This window comes from Taudactylus pleione, unplaced genomic scaffold (genome assembly GCF_031769625.1).
Source record: "Taudactylus pleione unplaced genomic scaffold, aTauple2 ptg000214l, whole genome shotgun sequence".
Classification (NCBI taxonomy): domain Eukaryota; kingdom Metazoa; phylum Chordata; class Amphibia; order Anura; family Myobatrachidae; genus Taudactylus; species Taudactylus pleione.
In genome coordinates, this window is record NW_028284616.1 from 5716208 (window position 1) to 5735220 (window position 19013).

At 42.9% G+C, this 19013-nt stretch overlaps 1 protein-coding gene across 5 annotated transcripts in view; it reads right to left on the minus strand.

Moving 5' to 3' along the window:
* Positions 1 to 11769, minus strand: part of ANO8 (anoctamin 8) — a 122917-nt gene extending 111148 nt beyond the window's left edge. For 2 of the 5 annotated variants that reach the window (XM_088478411.1, XM_088478415.1), the window contains exon 1: positions 11576 to 11769. In XM_088478411.1, coding sequence (XP_088334537.1) covers positions 11576 to 11672 — 97 coding nt within the window. In that variant the 5' untranslated portion in view covers positions 11673 to 11769. Of the gene's footprint in view, positions 1 to 11052; positions 11096 to 11176; positions 11222 to 11303; positions 11361 to 11575 lie in introns of those variants that run through there. The other 3 variants (XM_088478412.1, XM_088478414.1, XM_088478413.1) reach the window with 3 other exon arrangements.
* Between the last annotated feature and the right edge of the window lie 7244 nt (positions 11770 to 19013).

Sequence of the window (19013 nt, forward strand, 5' to 3'; positions counted from 1 at the left end):
GTTCTAATGTAAAATGTGGATGATTTATTGTTGTATTTTGGGTCATGTTTAAATGATATTAAACTGTTGTGCTTTATCTCCCACACATAAGACACAAGGTTGCTAAGGATAAACGGCAGCCATGCCAGGCTGAGGTCGACTACTCGGAAAACTATCCAACCCAGCGGCACAGGCATTATTTAGAGCAGTAGCTATTAATAACAAGATTTAATTGCAAGAACCTGTATGCAGATACTATATCCCTAGAATTACTAAAAGTGATAGGGGGACTTATTTTACAAGTGACTTTTTCAAGAACATGCGTAAGATGATGGGCAACAACACTAAGATTATCCCAGACTGTCTTTTCCTTTATTTGCCCCCCCCCTTTGAGATACTGTCCAAACAGGCAGCCTCATGTGAAAAATTGATAATGAGGTTACTGTGCAGGATCTCACGAAGATTAATGAGAATAACCGAAATTGGAAGTGTTATTAACTAACATGTCTAATGCAACCTGTCATGATGTCAAATCTGGAAGAATTTGTTATGATCCAAATTTTTTTTGTAGCTCAGGTTGTTTGACTGATCGGTGGAAAGGTCCGTATCTGACGATACAGCATTCTCAAAGGGTGGCCAGGGAAGATACGTGGATCCATTCCGCTCACTATAGGGAGGTTAACCAACCGGTGGAGATACAAGGCAGAGACAAGGCCGATAACGTGGACCTGTCGATTGCGAGCTTGTGCCGGAAGGATTAAAAAGGTGACGGTGAGATATCTGAGCTAAAGAAATGTGTAGATCAGTGCTTCAAGCAATGGAGTGGTCTGCTGTGGTCATCCTAGTTCTTTTTTTTTTTCCAGAGTTTTATTTTTTTGTCATGATGATCTGTTTGGGGATGCTCGGTGTCTGTGATGGGGGACCAATAAAGGAGATGTGAGCTGATGGCGGAGCTGATGGAGTGGAGTCAGGAGGAGGAGTGCTATACCAAATCAGGGGAGTGCCAGTACAATTTCAGTACAGTAAATTGTTGTGAAAATGTGAATAACAATAATAAGGAAGAACTGTAAATCAATCCTGAGTTATGACGTAGTGTATAACAATGTAGCCTGAGTTTGAGTGGTCGTGCATGGATATAACGTTTATGTTGTTTTAAGTCATCTTAGGTAATGCAGTCCCAACCCCTTCCAAGGCTCTCCTTATAGGATAGGTGCATCCCCACATCTTTCCCATGATCCCTTAAGGATCCGCGATGTGCGTATAAGGGCAGTTTTATGTCCCTCCTGGAGACGCATTATCTGAATGGTTCAAATGACCATACTGTGTCATACCATAATAACATTGAACGGTATATTCTCATGCATGGCTAAACAGATTCAAATAGCAGATTGTGATAGCATGTTGTTTGCTATCAAAGGGTGGACTGTTGAAGTTGAATAATTGAGTGAGACAAGTTCAGTTTAAAATGTAATCGCAGCGACGCCATCTTGCGAATGGCCACAAGACTCCATTTTGGAAATGAGATCACAAGACACCATTTTGTGTGGTCAGCATTAATTCAAGTTATAACCCATTAACTAAGAACAGATGGCAATGTTTTTGTTAACACCAAGGGCAACGGGAAAAACCAGCTTTCTAAGTAGAAGTAAATAAGGAGAGACAATGGGTATTTTTACATACAAATTGGGAATCCCGGGATGCAGATAAAGTATAGTTGTGGCAATTGTAATATAATATCTACACAATTGGATTTGCCTGAATTCTAGACAAGATGGCTCTAAATCCCATAGTTTGAGGTGATAATACATTTGCACTTCACACAAGTGTCTGTGAGAACAAAAGAGGTTTTGTTTTCCTTTGAACACAGCAGGTGGGGGCCTGCTGACAGAGGGCATGTGGAATTACAACCCTCAGCCATCCACACTGCTGGATGTTCACTTCGTGTATGAGAGATTATGCACTTAAATCTCACCCATTAATAACTAGCGTCCTTATATCAAACCCCGAATACCCACACACTACATATTCGCACATAAGGTTCCATAAGCATCAAAATGTATGATTCAAGTTGGTTAAGTTAGTTTAAATGCTAAGAAATAGAGGTTTTTGATATCTAAGGTATTATATATGATAAGCAAGGTATGTTTGATCTCGTTCTGATGCCTACGCTTTTTACAGAATCCCGGTGTTATCGGTGGAGAGATCGCATCATGCAAACTCAAGTTATGGATCGCAGAACTTATAAGCAACAAAATGTTTTAGTTGATGGAATGTTACAGGAGGCGTTACCAGAAAGACCCCGGCTGTTAGAGGCAGGAAAAGTCTATTTGAAACAACCTGTTAAATGTGTCGTTACATATGCTCCTCCTCTGGGAACCAATGAGATCAGCAGGAAGTTTCCCCTTTGTCCTGTTTCAGTCTGGGGGGGAATAAATACATGTGTCCAAACACTGGTTTGGCAGTTCATGCTGAATTTTGGGTGAGCTGAGGATATCTAGTCAGAAGTCTATCTCTGGATCCAGAGGCGCAGCGTATGTATAACCGTACTTGGGCCCTCATTCAGAGCCGTACGCTCTGAGCAGAGCGCACGCTCTGAATGAGGGCCGGGCTCCATTTTCATGGAGCGTCCTCCTGGACGCTCGTATAGCTGTGGGTCACCACCCACAGGCTATACGAGCGTGCTTTTTGATGGCCGCGATGGTCGAGACCATCGCGACCATCGAAATTGCGAGCCGGAGCCTGCGGTTGAGGTTTTCAACCGCAAGCTCCGGAGTGATTTTGGCTCTATTAGAGCCAAAATCACTCCCACTGACATCACTAGTGATGTCAGTGGGCCGGCTTCTGACGGGAGGCGTTCCCGTGGGAACGCCCCCGTCAGGGAGGCACGCCCCCGGCACGCCCACCAAAGGGGGCGTGCTGTCAATCAACATTGACAGCACGCCCCCTTTGATCGGACACAACGAGCGAAGGACTTTCCTTCGCTCGTCGCGTCTGGCGCATGCGCACGACGGAGCTCCCTCCGTCGTGCGCATGCTCAGTGCATAACATCGACCCACTTGCGAGCGGACAGCCGCTCGCGAGTGGGTCTGAATCAGGCCCTTGGTCTGTATTATTTCCTTTTACGCCTAAATTATGTATGTATAGATTGCGTGTAACTGACTATACTTTTACCTGAATAATACTTGTGCGTTGGAACCACAAGATTCCACTCCTGTCTTTATTTGCGGTCATACTGCGTACGCAATTAGCGTTGTCTTAGAGGTTTTTAGGCAGGGTTTTGTCTTAGAGGTTCTAGGCAGGTGAATCTTAGAGGTTTATAGGCAGGAATGTATTAAAAGGTTTATTTACAAAGTTAACAGTATGCTGGAACTTGTAGTTTCACAACAACTGGAGAGTAACAAGATAGCAAGGCAGCTATAGAGTATGCTTGTTACCTCTCACCAAACTTCCGGATGCTACTGTTCTGGCAAGTAGTAACCTATCTAAACAATTGTCTATGCACTAAGCCTTCAAAGATCATTGACTTTGTTTCTGTCTTTCCAGCCTCCATTGATCAAGGCTTTGGTCTTAGATCTTTTAGTCCCAGCACAGAAATTTCTATCCTCTGTGATGAACAGATATTGTATAATCTCAGCTTTCACACTCCGCCCATCCCTTTCATTCTCTTACCCAGATTCTAATAACAGCTCTTAGGCTTTAATGCTGAATAAATGGCAAGAGCTCTTAGCACAGGCTGCAAATAGGCTAAAGCTACAATGCAGAAATATCCACAATTGTAGAAACTTCACACTGTAGAGACATTTCATACTGAGGAATGCACCTCTCGTTAATAGCATACACAGCTTCATTGTAGGTTTTTACTATAGTAACTTGAGCGTCTTGAGTATTATACACATTTTCTCAGGCCATTTAGTCCTCCAGACCTATCCTGTTACACATACATTGAAGTGCCAGAAGTCATGGGATAGATGCCTAGTAACTTGCAGGACCCCCTCTAGACCATAAAAGTGTAGCAACTCGATGTGGAATCAATTCCACAAGTGGACGGAAGACCTCTGGACACCTGTTCACCAATGTCGTCTGGATAGCTTCCCACAGCTCCCTGATATTTGTAGGTGCAGGATCTTATGTCCAAATTAACCTCTCTACCACTTTCCAAAATGCTTGATTGTGTTCATGTCGATTGGGTTCATATTGGGCGAACGTGTTGGTCACGCGTTCACCAGTTCACTGTACTGATGTTGGCCACACCAGTACAGTGAAGCCACCTACCATTGCATATTGCTATCTCATGACTTTTTGGCACTTCAGTTAGTTACATACTATAATATTTATTCACACAGTAACTGTTCATTTTCTAGATGTCCTGTAGCAGATCAACAGGGCTTCAGGATGTATAATAACTCCAATGGGGAAAAACCTGCAGACACCTGGGGCAATCAATTCTCTCAATGCAAACAGAAGATGATGTGTGTGGAGTGGGTTCAGGTCATTTTTTCTCAGAATCCATAAACCTCGTAAAAATGGATTTTAAAGTGCAACTGAATTGCTTATTATTCTAGGAGTAGTAAAAAGATGTCACAACCAAGAGGACCTTTAACAGGTGAAAAACATCCTTCACTAACTAGGACATGAAGATGCTCTCTTGGGGGCTGTTTTACATGAATAAATGCAGCCAACTCTGAATACGGGTGGAGAGCCACATTTATTTTCAAGTCTGTCATGCAGCCAAATCTGTGTCTGCCATGAGTGGGACTCTGAACTGTCGCCTTGATATGTAAGGTTTTCCTTGAAGAAACTTCAACACTAGAAAAGAACTTTAGTAACTTGCTAGATAGGTGTGGTTTCACCAAGTATGCCGCTATATGCTTAAAGGATGCTCCCAGGAAAGCCATAGCACATTTTTTTGTATAATTTGATGACAGTGTAAGCAGGCTACACTATGTAGTCAACCAATGCTAGATACACTCATACATACATATACACACACACACACACACACACACGGGTGCTGTGATGCAGACTGTGGTTCTCTCCCATTTTCGTGACCAACCCAATGAAAAATTTGAGTGACAGCAATACCTGTCGCAGGAGATTGGAACAAACAACTGTTGGAGCACCTTGCTCATTTGCTTGTCTCTGTCTTGTAAAATATTACTCTGTAGAAGGAAATTGTGTAAATGCAAAGTTTCTAGACACTTTACATATTTTGGAGGAACGGACACTACATTAGGAATAGATAGACATAGATCTAGGTCTTCCATTGATGCTGACTCCGATGCAAGGGAAGGGCAAAACATAGATGCAATATATCTCCTTATTCCAGATAGTTCAACATCATCAAAAGGTTAAAGCGAACTTGTAATGCTAGCTAAAGTAAGTACATTTTCTCATTGCAAATGTTAATGAAACCTTACTGAAGAGACCATTCTCCCTCTCATAAAAGTTTGTCCTGAAGCCCAGCCCTTATGGTATATACACATTGACAATATAAACATGCCTTGTGCAGCTACAGTAGGATGCCTCACAATGTCTTCCCACAGGAAAGGCAAATGTACTCATAGACTTTAGCACTTGAGTACAAAAAGTATCAAACAGTAGCACGGGCAAGATTGCCAAAATGGTTTCACTTCAGATTATACCACATCTGTTATCAAGATTACAGAGGGTGGGGGGGAGGGAAATATGGTGATAAAATAAATGATAAAAAAAACACCCATTTTTTGCATGCGAAAAAGAATCAGGTCTAATTGAATATCCCCGTAAATCCTCAAAGTATGTGCTAAAGCCAGAACTTTGGACATAAAATCGCACAGATAAAGCAAATTTCTCTAAATAACCAGGAAACAGAATCCTACCAATGAATTTCCATACACTTCAAAGGCATCAAAAACATACATATATCCTGAAGCAATGTTGGTAGTTTCCACACATTAAAACCATTTAAACCTAAGATTATGAATGTCTGGTAATTAAAGCATGCACCATTTTTGCAATCCCTTCACTAACTGTAATATTATTACAGAAGAGTCAAAGCTAATAAACTCTTAGGAAAACAGTGAGTAATGCTGTAAAAGGCTTTATCTAATTCTTACCACACATTTATTATAATAGCAGCTACAATCGTCACAGAAAAGTGGGGAAGGGGTTCATATTCAGAGAGCTTTAATTTGCCGGGTTGTACATGCCCTCCTGCAACTTTCACTACGTGCACTGCGCCCATCTGTCCTTTTTAGCATTGTATTTATATAGAATAAGGCAGTTGTTTATTATAGTTGCACAGGGTTAAAACATAAGCTGCTCTTTGGTTTTAAATGTGTTAAATAGAGAGAGCACAGCCAAGGTCCAGGTGGTCGAATAGTGCTACAATACCAGGGTGCAGGGCCTAGAGGACTGCACCGTCACCGCAACGTGGCGCCTATATGTAGCATGCAAGGTGCCTGGAATGACACCCTGCTGCCTAGAAAGCCTGTTGAACGCTGCAGAGCCGCCAGGAGCATTGTAAGGAATATCCGAGGGCGCAGCTTCTCCCCATGGTGCCAGTGGCCCAGCACCCTCATTGTGGCAACATGAAGTCACAAGTTCTGGCGGCCAGAACAGGGTGCTCTAACAACTGGCTTCGGCCTGGCTGTTGTACTAATTATATATAAGCAAAATAAACGCTAGGGAAATTGTAACAGTTTTGCAAAGTACCGATTTATTGGGATTTAAAGCGGCAATTTTTATATATTCAAAACCAACCTTGTTTTGCCTAGAAAATAATTGCTGCTTTAACTCCCACAGAAAAATCACCAAAAAAATCTGCACTTTCACAAACACATTCTTGTGTTTCTTCTTGTTTCTGAATCCATTCCCCTTGTTTTTGAATCATGTTTAATTCACCCCTCAAAATATTAGATGGTCTGCACAGCACACATCAAGGTACATACACCGCTACTCTCCAGTCTCTGAAGAAGCTTGCAGTACATACAGTACATTGAACATGTCATCGTCTACTAGCAGCTCTCTCACTACATTAAACACTTTAATTTTTCTCTTAAAATACAACTTGGATTATTTTAAAGTTTACCTCAAATTAACAAGGAGAGTGAGAGGTTAAGAAGCATTTTTTAGTCCATGTAGAACTTGTCCCACAAATTTTGCACCAGTGCAGACTGGTTGGTCTTTGTGTCTCCATTTATATTTTTAAGTCTTTTTGAGATGTGTAAACTGCTGTGCGCCCATTCACATTGTAATCAATTGGGGGATTTAAATATTTGTTGGTACCCTTAAGTAATGGGCATCCGACAGGTGATAACCAATTGTTATACTGATGAACGTAAGTGCCACGGGAGCCTATTACTTAACATGCATTTCGTGCCCAAATGCAAAGATATTAGCTGCGTAAAGCAGCTAAACCCATACAAACTACTCGGCGCAGTGAGTTTGGGTGCCCAAGAGCCCGATTTTGGGAGAATTTCTGCTCTCCATCCCAGGAGGGAGTGAGCAGAAATAATGAGCGACCGCTGCAATCGCGACCATCAGCACAAACAAGCGAATTGCTCATGGAAACTTTAGACGGGACAATTTAATTACTCTAAAAAGCCACATCCCTCCCCCCTCACTCTTTATCTTATTTTAATATTCATACTTTTCACATGGAAATCCTCTTGGTTTTGCATTGCTCCTCAGAACTAGATGAACCGGAGCGCCAACTTGTTACGTTTGAAAGGAACACCCTCACTCCTTCCAAATCCTCCCCTTGGTCTTTACAAATTGTGTTCTTCCGCAAATGCTGCCATCTTGCTCCATAGGTCTATACATTTTTGCACAAATCTAGCAAATTGGAACACATGCTTGGACTAAAGCTTATTTTGCACTGAGTAAGGAAGGCAATAAGTTAAAGCAATATATTCAATAAAAGTTGCAGGAAAGCATGCACACATTCTATGCTACAAGGAGTTTACGATGACTGTGTTACTAGTTTGTATATGCCTTCCTGTGGCTTGTACTAAAGACACTGCTTTTTCACTCTGGCTTCCCTCTATGCTGTTTTATATAATGAGGCAGAGTTGTTTATTATAGTTGCACAGAGATAAAATACAAAGTTTCTCTATCGATATAAATATGAGGAGCAAACAACCCAGCTGTATGGTATTCACGGATAATTACAAACTCTGATCTTCAATTTGCTTTAGCACCTTTGAATGGCTTGCGAGTAGCCGCTCAGGTGGTCGACAGTAAACACGTCGACATTCATGATGTTGACACCACCATGTCAACACTAGAATGTCCATATGGCTCAACATATTAAACAGGCACGATGTAAACATCTGAAATGTTGCTATGTGAACATGTAGACATTTTCCGAATGCAGATGATAGGGGCAGGCTGCGGGCAGGTTATGGGGGTAATACCAGCTACAACAAGAACTGCTGCTTACATGACCCCTGGGACACAGTAGGAAGACCCTTGAGCCGCTGCAGCCGCCGTGATCAGGTAAGTGATCTCTGGGCCATCAGGGATGCTAGGACAACATTCTATCATGTCGACATGACATCCGTGCTTACCTAACATACCACACATCAAGGGTATACTATGGGTCTGATTCTGCTAGAACGCACGCACCGCAGTTGCTAATATTAGCGGTGAAATGCAAATGGTTGCAATCGCATTGCTATCACAGCTTACCATAAGGACACCCACTTCCCCATACACACATCCGTATACTTGGGCAACATAGCAAAATAATCTGTAACATAGGACCCATACGCACAGTTAGGGCGGGTCAGACCTCACTCAGGAATTGCTAACTTCAGGTTACGCTATAAGGCCTCAGGCTGCGTATAGAATTGCAATGGATAATTTATGCATGCCCTTGCAACGCCATCCCAATGCACTGGCGCGCCTGCGTTCACCCGACCCCCCGTCACCACACACAAACTGCAATTCTTGTCAATCACTGCGCTCGGGTTCTGCGTAACCTCTGCAAACGCATTTCCCATCGCAATTGCTAGTTCGCGCACTGCGATGCATACGTAATGCAAATTAATTGACCGATTGCGTGCATCTTTGCAACTGCAATCCTTGCCGAATCAGGCCCTATATACGAAGGTGTATTTAACCAATACGACTGTGCAACACCTCTTTAAGCTATGTGAAAGTATTTTTTTTTTTATTTCTTTTTCTCCCCTAATGCTAAGTACATGAACGATTTCACTCACAATCGGACCAACCTTACGATTTTCAGTGATTAAACAATATTGAGAACATCTTATTTTGAGTTTATACACTAGAGATTTATCGTTTCAATCCAAACGATTATATGTCCTTAAGATCATCACAAAGGTTACTTTTTAAAAGTGCAGAATACTGCCTAATTGTTCTGGAGAAATGTGAAGTAGGTCAGATCCAAATATCAGATCGGACTTGTTTTGGAACAATCTGCCCAGGCCTGACTCTGCGTACATACTCTGAGATTATCGGTCCAAGCAGTTGAAGATTTGCTGATGAGCTGATAATTGCATAGTTTGTACCTAGTTTAAGATTGTGTACCCAGCGATGCGACCCACGATCCCAGCGTCAATAGGCCGACATATCAGGCGGTCCATACACACTGGGCGATCCGGTGCCTGACTGCCCGATATGCCAGCCCCCATAGCACTGCATGGGATAGTCAGCCATCAAGCCTGATCTTCCTGCATGTATAAGATCAGGCGATGCAGCTGACGACCCCACGAGAGCGCGCACTACAAAATGTAGTGCATACACACTGCACAATATTGACAATTTATCGTTTGAATGCATCAAAGTCGGCAAAATCGTTAGCAATAATCCTGACAGCAGAAGCCCGGCAGGGGTGAAGATCCCGAAGCTAGAAAGGCTAGTATAAAGTAACCTATTTTTACCCCCTAACTCTCCCTTAGGGGTGCCTAACTCTAACACCCCCCGCAAGTGCCTAACCCTAACCCCCCCAAGTGCCTAACCCCACCCCTAAGTGCCTATCCCTACCCCCCTTTCCCGCAGCCTAACCCTAAGTCTCCCAGGGGGGGGGTCCTAACCCTAACCTCCCCCGGGGGTGCATAACCCCCCCTTCGCCTAGCTTAACCCTAACCTCCTGGGGGGGTGCCTAACCCTAAGTCCCCCCACCCCCCGGGAGACCCTAACTCTCCCCCCCCCCCAGCGGCTGTCTGTGCCCAGCACCCGGCGTAGGTCTAATGACAGGCTTCGGGATTTCGACGCCTTTCATTTGTACTTTGCCGGGATTAGACAGTCGGGAACCCTGCGGTCGGGATTTCGTCAGTCGGCTTCCCGACTGCTTCCCATACACACTACACGATGTGTGTATGCGGCATCGGAAAGTGTATACAGACTAGCTGATACCGACCAACGACGGCGGGGTGGGGTTAGCAGGGCCATGCTGCATTCAGCAGCATGGCTTTGCTCACAATAACCCCAGATTGGGCTGCATGTACAGCCGTGTGGGGTTATCGTAAACGACCGGCGGGTGCGCGCATCGCTGGTCGTTTTTCACATACACACTAGCCGATATTTTGAACGATTATGTTATCGTTCAAAATATTGTCTAGTGGGTAAGCAGCTTTACATAGACTTCCTGTAGTAATTGATGGAAACTGGCTGGCCAAGGCCAGCTGTACCAGCATCTGGTTTGGATAATTATTAATAACAACAACAACAAATGATATAATATAATATAATCCATCTGCTGACACAGATAAATTACAAAGATATAGATCACTGAAAAGTGTATAGCTACAAAGTTACTATGCAATAATAAGGTGTATATATTGTACCAACCCTATGTGACCTTTCATAAACAACCATCAATAAGATTGCTTAGATAACTGGAATATTCATATGTGGACACATGCCTAGATAGCTATATATACCGCATGGTGTAGGAGAATCATATAGTTACAGAGGTCCTACACAGTCACTGCAGAGGGGTCTTCTAGCCTAAAAAACCTACAATTATTCACTGCAAAGCCCAGTTGCCTGCAAACAATTATGTACTCATGCTAAATGCTAATATAACTAATGACCAATGCACTAAAGTCAGTAGTTAGTATTTACCACTGATGGGGGCCAGCCTACACAACATATCCACTCGACTGCAAAGATTAACATTAAAAGCCTTATCTGCATGTATTTGCAAAGATTAAGAACTAGATGGGGGATCAGACGCCAGTGCATGTACCCTCCTCGTGTCAGCTCCCATTTGCTGCAGAGGGTCCAGGTCCGGTAACACAGAACAGTGCTCATTACATAGTACACACAGCATGACTAGTCCAGTACAGGAAGAAGCAGGAGATGCTAGTACACACATGCAATGTCAGATCTCATACCCTGCACAAAGTCCATCTTCAGCCTATATCCTCCAGCAGCAGTCATCATCATGACAAGGTGCACACACAATGCACACACAGACAGTGCACTGCAGAGAGGCCAATGTATATACATCCTCACACATGCAGTGACACTGACCACACGCAAAATCAGGCAAATAAACCCCCCCACACACCTGACGTCTGAGCTTCATATAATACACATCCCCCGTTTATTCCCAGTGTTTATTCTAAGATGACACCAGCCTTACCCAGGACCCCAGCCGTGCCATGCTGGTTGCTAGCCGGGTCTGCCCTTTCACCCTCTGGCTGGGCTTTCCTGCTCCTGTCCGGCTCTGTGTCCGGCATGCTGGGGCTAGGATCAGGATGGCATGGGTCCGGTGGTCCCCGCTGCTGTCATTGGGGCTGTGCAGAGAGGAGGGACAAAGGGACACTCAGTCAGCAAGGAGCCTTAAACACGCTTGATATTTAGCTTTAAGGGCCCGCCCGACTTCCTCACTTCCTACTTGTGCTGCTGTCTGATTTTTTTTTTTTTTCTTCTTGTGCGTGTAGATGATATGATGTGATACATGATTTCTTTGGGTCAAAAGCTTATAGCAAATGGATCAAGTGACTTTACTTTTAAAAGTGTTTATAAGCGTATTTTATATATAATCTACAGTGTTTATTTTTATTCTATAAATTATTTATGAAAATAATTTTCTTATAAATATTCTTTTTGTTCCATACAAACCCCTAAATATAAATATTTTAATTCAAAGATATGCAGAAAATAACTTAAGAACATGTGAGGGTGAGTACAATAAAGGAGGGATTGTCTGCCTTTATCTTCGTTTCTATAAGTATAGTATAGCAAAATGTCCCACTTTTTTATTTTTAAAATAGACTATGGAGCTGTCTCAAGGCCCACATTTTGCCTGGATAAGTATCATTTAATATTGCTGCATATTGTGGCAATAAGCAATTATTTAACTGGACAATGTATCAAGAACTTCTTGCGGGGACAAGGGCCGTCCTGCAAAACAAAAAAAGCAAACTGATAATTGGAGCGATCACTTACGGGTTCACACCTGGTTTGCTAATTGAGCATGCACAGTCATGAGACCACGTACACTACCGTTCAAAAGTTTGGGGTCACTTAGAAATTTCCTTATTTTTGAAAGAAAAGCACTGTTTTTGAAGATAACATTAAATTAATCAGAAATACACTCTATACATTGTTAATGTGGTAAATGACTATACTAGCTGCGATCGTCTGGTTTTTAAAGCAATATCTACATAGGTGTATAGAGGCCCATTTCCAGTAACCATCATTCCAGTGTTCTAATGGTACATTGTGTTTGCTAAGGGCCTGATTCAGAGCCGCTCGTTCGTTCCGAGCGATGTTTGCACAACTGCGCATGCGTACGGATCGTAATACGCATGCGCGAACCAGTCAGTGCGGCCGAAAATCGTTTGTTCGCTAAATAGCGAATGCCTGCTATTTTGAGTGACAGGAGGAGGCGCATGTGGGTGGTAACAGGGGAAGGTGCTTGAAAACGGGGAGTGGAGATCCGAACGCAGGCGTGCTTAAAGGTCAAAATGGGCGTTTTATGGGTGTGCATAATTAATACAGCAGCATCATTGACCACGTCACTTGGTTATTTTATAGTCAGAACTGCTCGCATGATTGCGGTAGGAAAAACCAACCACAAGAATAGCGAGCAGTTCATACGCTGGTCGATGTACTCGATTAATCTAATAAATAGCGGACATGAGCGGCCAGGGGGCGTAGTTTCCCAAAAACGACCGCAAGTTTGGTTCGCTCATTCAGACATAGAGGCGTGAACAGACCGCAAAGAGCGAACGGTTCATTTGAATAGCCACCCCTTTTTTCTGAACGAGCGAGCGCAAATAGCGTCCGGCTCTGAATCAGGCCCTAAGCGCGTTAGAAGACTAATGGATGATTTGAAAACCCTTGTGCAATTATGTTAGCACAGCTGAAAATGGGTTTACTTGTTAGAGAAGCTATAAAACTGGCCTTCCTTTGAGCTAGTTGAGTATCTGGAGCATCACATTTGTGTGTTCAATTATACTCTCCAAATGGCCAGAAAAAGAGAACTTTCATGTGAAACTCGACAGTCTATTCTTGTTCTTAGAAATGAAGGCTATTCCATGCGAGACATTGCCAAAAAACTGAACATTTCCTGTGTGTACGGTGTGTACTACTCCCTTCAGAGAACCGCACAAACAGGCTCTAACCAGAGTAGAAAAAGAAGTGGGATGCTCCGGTACACAACTGTGCAAGAAGACAAGTACATTAAGTCTCTAGTTTGAGAAATAGACGCCTCACAAGTCCTCAACTGGCAGCTTCATTAAATGGTACCCGCAAAACACCAGTGTCAACGTCTACAGTGAAGAGGCGACTCCGGGATGCTGGCCTTCTAGGCAGAGTGGCAAAGAAAAAGCCATATCTGAGACTGGGCAATAACAGGAAAAGATTAATATGGGCAAAAGAACACAGACGTGGACAGAGGAAGATTGGAAAAAAGTGTTATGGATGGACGAATCGAAGTTTGAGGTGTTTGGATCACGCAGAAGAACATTTGTGAGATGCAGAACAAGTGAAAAGATGCTAGAAGAGTGCCTAATGCCATCTGTCAAGCATGGTGGAGGTAATGTGATGGTCTGGGGCTCCTTTGATGCTGGTAAAGTGGGAGATTTGTACAAGCTAAAAGGGATTTTGAATAAGTAAGGCTATCACTCCATTTTGCAACGCCATGCCATACCCTGTGAACAGCGCTTGATTGGAGCCAGTTTCCACCTCCAACAGGACAATGACCCAAAGCACACCTCCAAATTATGCAAGAACTAGGGAAGAAGCAGGCAGCTGGTATTCTATCTGTAATGGAGTGGCCAGCGCAGTCACCAGATCTCAACCCCATTGAGCTGTTGTGGGAGCAGCTTGACCGTATGGTATGCAAGAAGTGCCCATCAATCCAATCCAACGTGTGGGAGGTGCTTCAGGAAGCGTGGGGTGAAATTTCTTCAGATTACCTCAACAAATTAACAGCTAGAATGCCAAAGGTCTGCAATGCTGTAATTGCTGCAAAAGGAGCAGTCTATGACGAAAGCAAAGTTTGAAGGACAAAATTATTATTTCAAATAAAAATCATTATTTAAAACCTTGCCAATGTCTTGACTATATGTTCTATTAATTTTGCAACTCATTTGATAAATAAAAGTCAGTTTTCATGTAAAACACGAAATTGTCTGGGTGACCCCAAACTTTTGAACGGTAGTGTATTTGCTAGCATATTGTCCACACCAGGACAATATTGGCATGATGTGGACAAATCGGAACGACAAATCGGCCATATTGTGCAGTGTTTAAGCCTGATTTGCGCACTCCCGCGGTTGCATGCGATATCGTGTTATTGGCCGTGCTGCACAGTCAATCACACGATATTGCATGTGAGGCTGTACATATTAATGAAGGACGGAACAGTGATTGTTCCGTCATTCATTAAATCTTTTAAGGGTGTACCAGCAATCATGCGATGTCCAGGATGAAGGCAAATCGGCACGATTGCTGGTCATTTAGGTGTGTACCCAGCCTTAGTTACTAGAGTACAGAAAAAAGAAAATTCCCTCCAGCATACTACAGCAATATTAGCAAAAATACTTGAATCCTACATGAAAATAGAAATTCAGAGGTATTGGTTGCATACATTTGCAAATATACATGTGCTGTTATCATGCAGTACATTACATAGATAATTTTTCATCACCTTTCCATTTGTTTATTATTTATGTCATTTTAATTCTTTCTTATTATATTAACACATTGATTATCTTGACACATCTATACTTTACACTTCACTATCACCTTTCTTCCATGTTTCATGTGATGCCCTGAGAGTGGTCCCTGGCTGGGTTCTTTTGGGCTGCGCTGCGCCTTGGAGGTGAACCCCTATTTTTGCTAATATTGCTGCAGTGTGCTGGAGGGAATCTTCTCTTTTTCTGTGGCTCACTATAAACTCCGCCCTTTACAAGCATCTGAGCAATATCATTAAGCTGATGTGAGTGACCACCATACTTTATATTTGCATTTCTGAGAGGCATGAAAGGAGCAAGCATTCGGAGGATGTGCTGGTCCGTATAGTGCCATTTGGAGGTTTTTGGGGTACCTCCTAGGTGAGTCAGCTCTCAGCTTATACATGTGCTGTTATCATGCAGTACATTCATTGTAATTATATGGCCCAGAGTGGGTGCTACTATTTTGTAGCAATAATTATTTTGGGGTGAGCGTTTGGGCATGGGGCCCCCGGAGTGTCTCTGGCTGGGCCTTTTTCAGGGCAACACCACTTAATTCACATAGATATTTTTTCATCACCTTTCCATTTATTTGTTTATTATTTATGTCATTTTAATTCTTTCTTATTATATTAACACTTATTGATTATCTTGACACATCTATACTTTACACTTCATTATTACCTTTCTTCCATTTTTTGTGTGATGCCCTGACAGTGGTGCTTGACTGGGTTCTTTTGGGATGCTCTGCGCCTTGGACGTGAACCCCTTAATGTTAGGGATGCCGGTATAGAGGAGCCTTGACGCTGACCCGGTGCTTAATCATTTATTTGCAAATGTATGCAACCAATACCTCTGAATTTCTATTATCATGTAGGATTCAAGTATTTTTGCTAATATTGCTGCAGTGTGCTGGAGGGAATCTTCTTTTTTTCTGTGGTTCAGTATAAACCCCGCCCTTTACAAGCACCTGAGCAATATCATTAAGCTGATGTGAGCGACCACCATACTTTCTATTTACTATAGAAGTATACCAAGGATCCCTTTTCATAAAAAAAAAGTGATAATGTATCCTATAGACTACAATGGCTAACGATATCTTAAAATGGCTATCGGGAGCCAAGATTTCATAGCTTGGAAAATTTGGCAACTACGCAGTCACTATAGAAACGTTTGTGTACTGCTCTTGTCAGAAATAGAGGGACAGCAGCAGATGCTGTGGTCCCCTGTTATTACATTGAAGGAATACTTAATTAATGCAGAAATCCTCCAAACAAATGGTAGTTTTCAGTGGACTTTCCACAAAAAAAAGCTTCAGGAAATATGCTGCTATAAGAGTTAGGGGTTTATTAATTATAACTAATGGGCCCGTTTCACATGCGGAAACGCTAATTTCCGCATGTTTTAAATAACAGGCCGATTCAATATTAAGGGCCTTCTAATATTCATCAAGCTTCACAAACTCAGTTCACACATGCGCAGTTGGCCGGCACTTGGTGATCAACACTGCTACTTCAGTAGCTTACACCAGTCATTAATTGCATAAAGATGCACATAAATGGGTTGGGTATAATATCCCGGCAGTTGGGATGCCTGCTGTCAAAATGCCGGCAGGGGAATCCCGATACTAGGAGTCCCTAACCCTTTCTTTTTGTACCCTAACCCCCCTCCATGGCTAACAGCTAAGGGTGTCCGGCTTACCTTCGATCGTGATGCCGACTGTTAGGATTCCAGTGTCGATGTGTAGGCTGGCTTCAGGATTTAGCCGCCTATGTTTAGTTCGGGGTTGGGATTCAGACACCGGAATTTCAACAGATGGCATCCCGGATGTCGGTATTTTGACTACATCCCCACATAAACATAGGACAGAAAATAAATCTTTCTAACATTTTCCCCAACCACCCACCTTTCCCCTGTGCCCCTCACACCTGCCCGGCATCTTCTCCTGTCTCTCCCTTCTTCTTACATTTCTCTTCTCTTCATCCTTTACCATTCTCCTCTTCTGTTGAAGTCTACAGAGTCCTGGTGACTGCTGATCTTAAGCTACTTGGATAAATGTAGGTACAGCCGTATCCAACACCAGATAACTGAACTGATGATGGCAGATAACAAAATCTATTAATATCAGAAGATTATGCTTAAGTAACTGAAGCAATTGAAAAGTACAATGCTGGTTAGGGATTCCTCATTGATAAAGTGTGAACATATTAACATTCACATGTATCACAGCATGTATCAAAGCATTTGATACATGCTCGGCAGCTGGTCTTCCTCTCAACTTCGCCACCCAATCACACTGCTGAGTCCATCCCAGCTGCCTGCATTGCTGGGATCTACTGACTGTAATGTCAACGCAGGCGGGACAGGAAGTAGGAGCTTTGGAGCCCCATACATGGTGAGAGCTAGCGCCAAATTAATATATTCTGCCTCTATGCCCACTTGGATGGTAGGGAATGACGTTGGACACTGGCAGATGACATCATCGTACAACTATGGAAGGAAATCTATCTCTTCCCATGAGAGCTATGCACTCTCTTTCAGACATAATGCAGCACAAGTCAATAAATGTGGAAGGCGAGCCCGGGACTGGGAAGGAGCTGCATGTCACAGCAGCTGGGGTGGTCAATTTACTAAAGTGAGAGTTTATAGAAGTGGAGATGTTGCCCATAGCAACCAATCAGATTCTACTTAACATTTAAATTGCACCTTCTAGAAGATAATAGCTAGAAACTGATTGGTTGCTATGTGCAACATCTCCACTTTAGAAAATGTACCCCCTGGAGTCAGTCATCTCACTGACTACAAGATCACTGACTGCCAGTTTGGAGCACCAGACTCCAGCTCACAAAAAATAAAAATTGGCAGTTCAGTTGCAGCGATGGCTTAGCATGCAGGGTAAGGTTCTAGGTACTCAGAATCCCCCTTCCCCCCTGCGTGTGCCACTGGCTTGCGGGCCAGGCCAGATATTGGGCCTGACTCAGATTTGGGAATAGCGTAAAAAAAAAAAGAAAGTAACTGTGCATCTTAGTAAAACCCTGTTGCACTGCAGGTGGGAGGGACTGATGTAAAATGTGCAGAGAGAAAGAAAGCAGCCAGTATTTACTCTGCATGCAAGATAAATGTATGTATTTGCACCCCTTACATTGCAACATGGTTTGTCCAGGTTCACAATTACTTGCTCTATCTCACTCTAGTCCCAAATCTGAATCAGGCCCATAACTAATAAAATAGAAAAAAACAACATTTATTCACACAGAAAAATAAAACATGCACATACTACATACATACACATGCATGTATGTATTAAAATGAAATAAATCAAAATAGCAGCACTTGGGAGCACTCCTATAGACGGAATATAAAACTGCAGGACGAATGGGCTGGAGGATCTTCCCCAGAAATGGTATGTGATATTATTGAAGCTATTTTGTTCTATCCTTTTAATATTAGACTCAGCACCCCGACACTGCAGTCACATGGATTTTCTGAATACACGGGCGGATTCTCACACTAACATAAACTAGTTAGTAGGCTGTCGCAGCCTTCCAGAAAAGTGGCCGTAGATGCGTCCAGTTCAGAATCAGCCCGTTTGTCCAGATCGTAACTCCTATAATCTCACCCTATCACATGTATATTATGTATATTTCACCACTTTTGCACTAACTCATTACGGGGATGATTCTGAGTCACACAGGACACAACCGGTGTGTATATGCATACAGCGACAGATACGAATGTATGCCTCTTTTAGTATGTCCGTCCTATTCTGAGTCAGACGGAACTTAGCCGGATCTGTCTTTCTGTGAAATATGACAATTAGGGGCGTGTCCTGGACGGTGACAATGTGAGCACCCTGACTTGTGGGAGTGTTATGGACATGCATCAAAAGCTCTA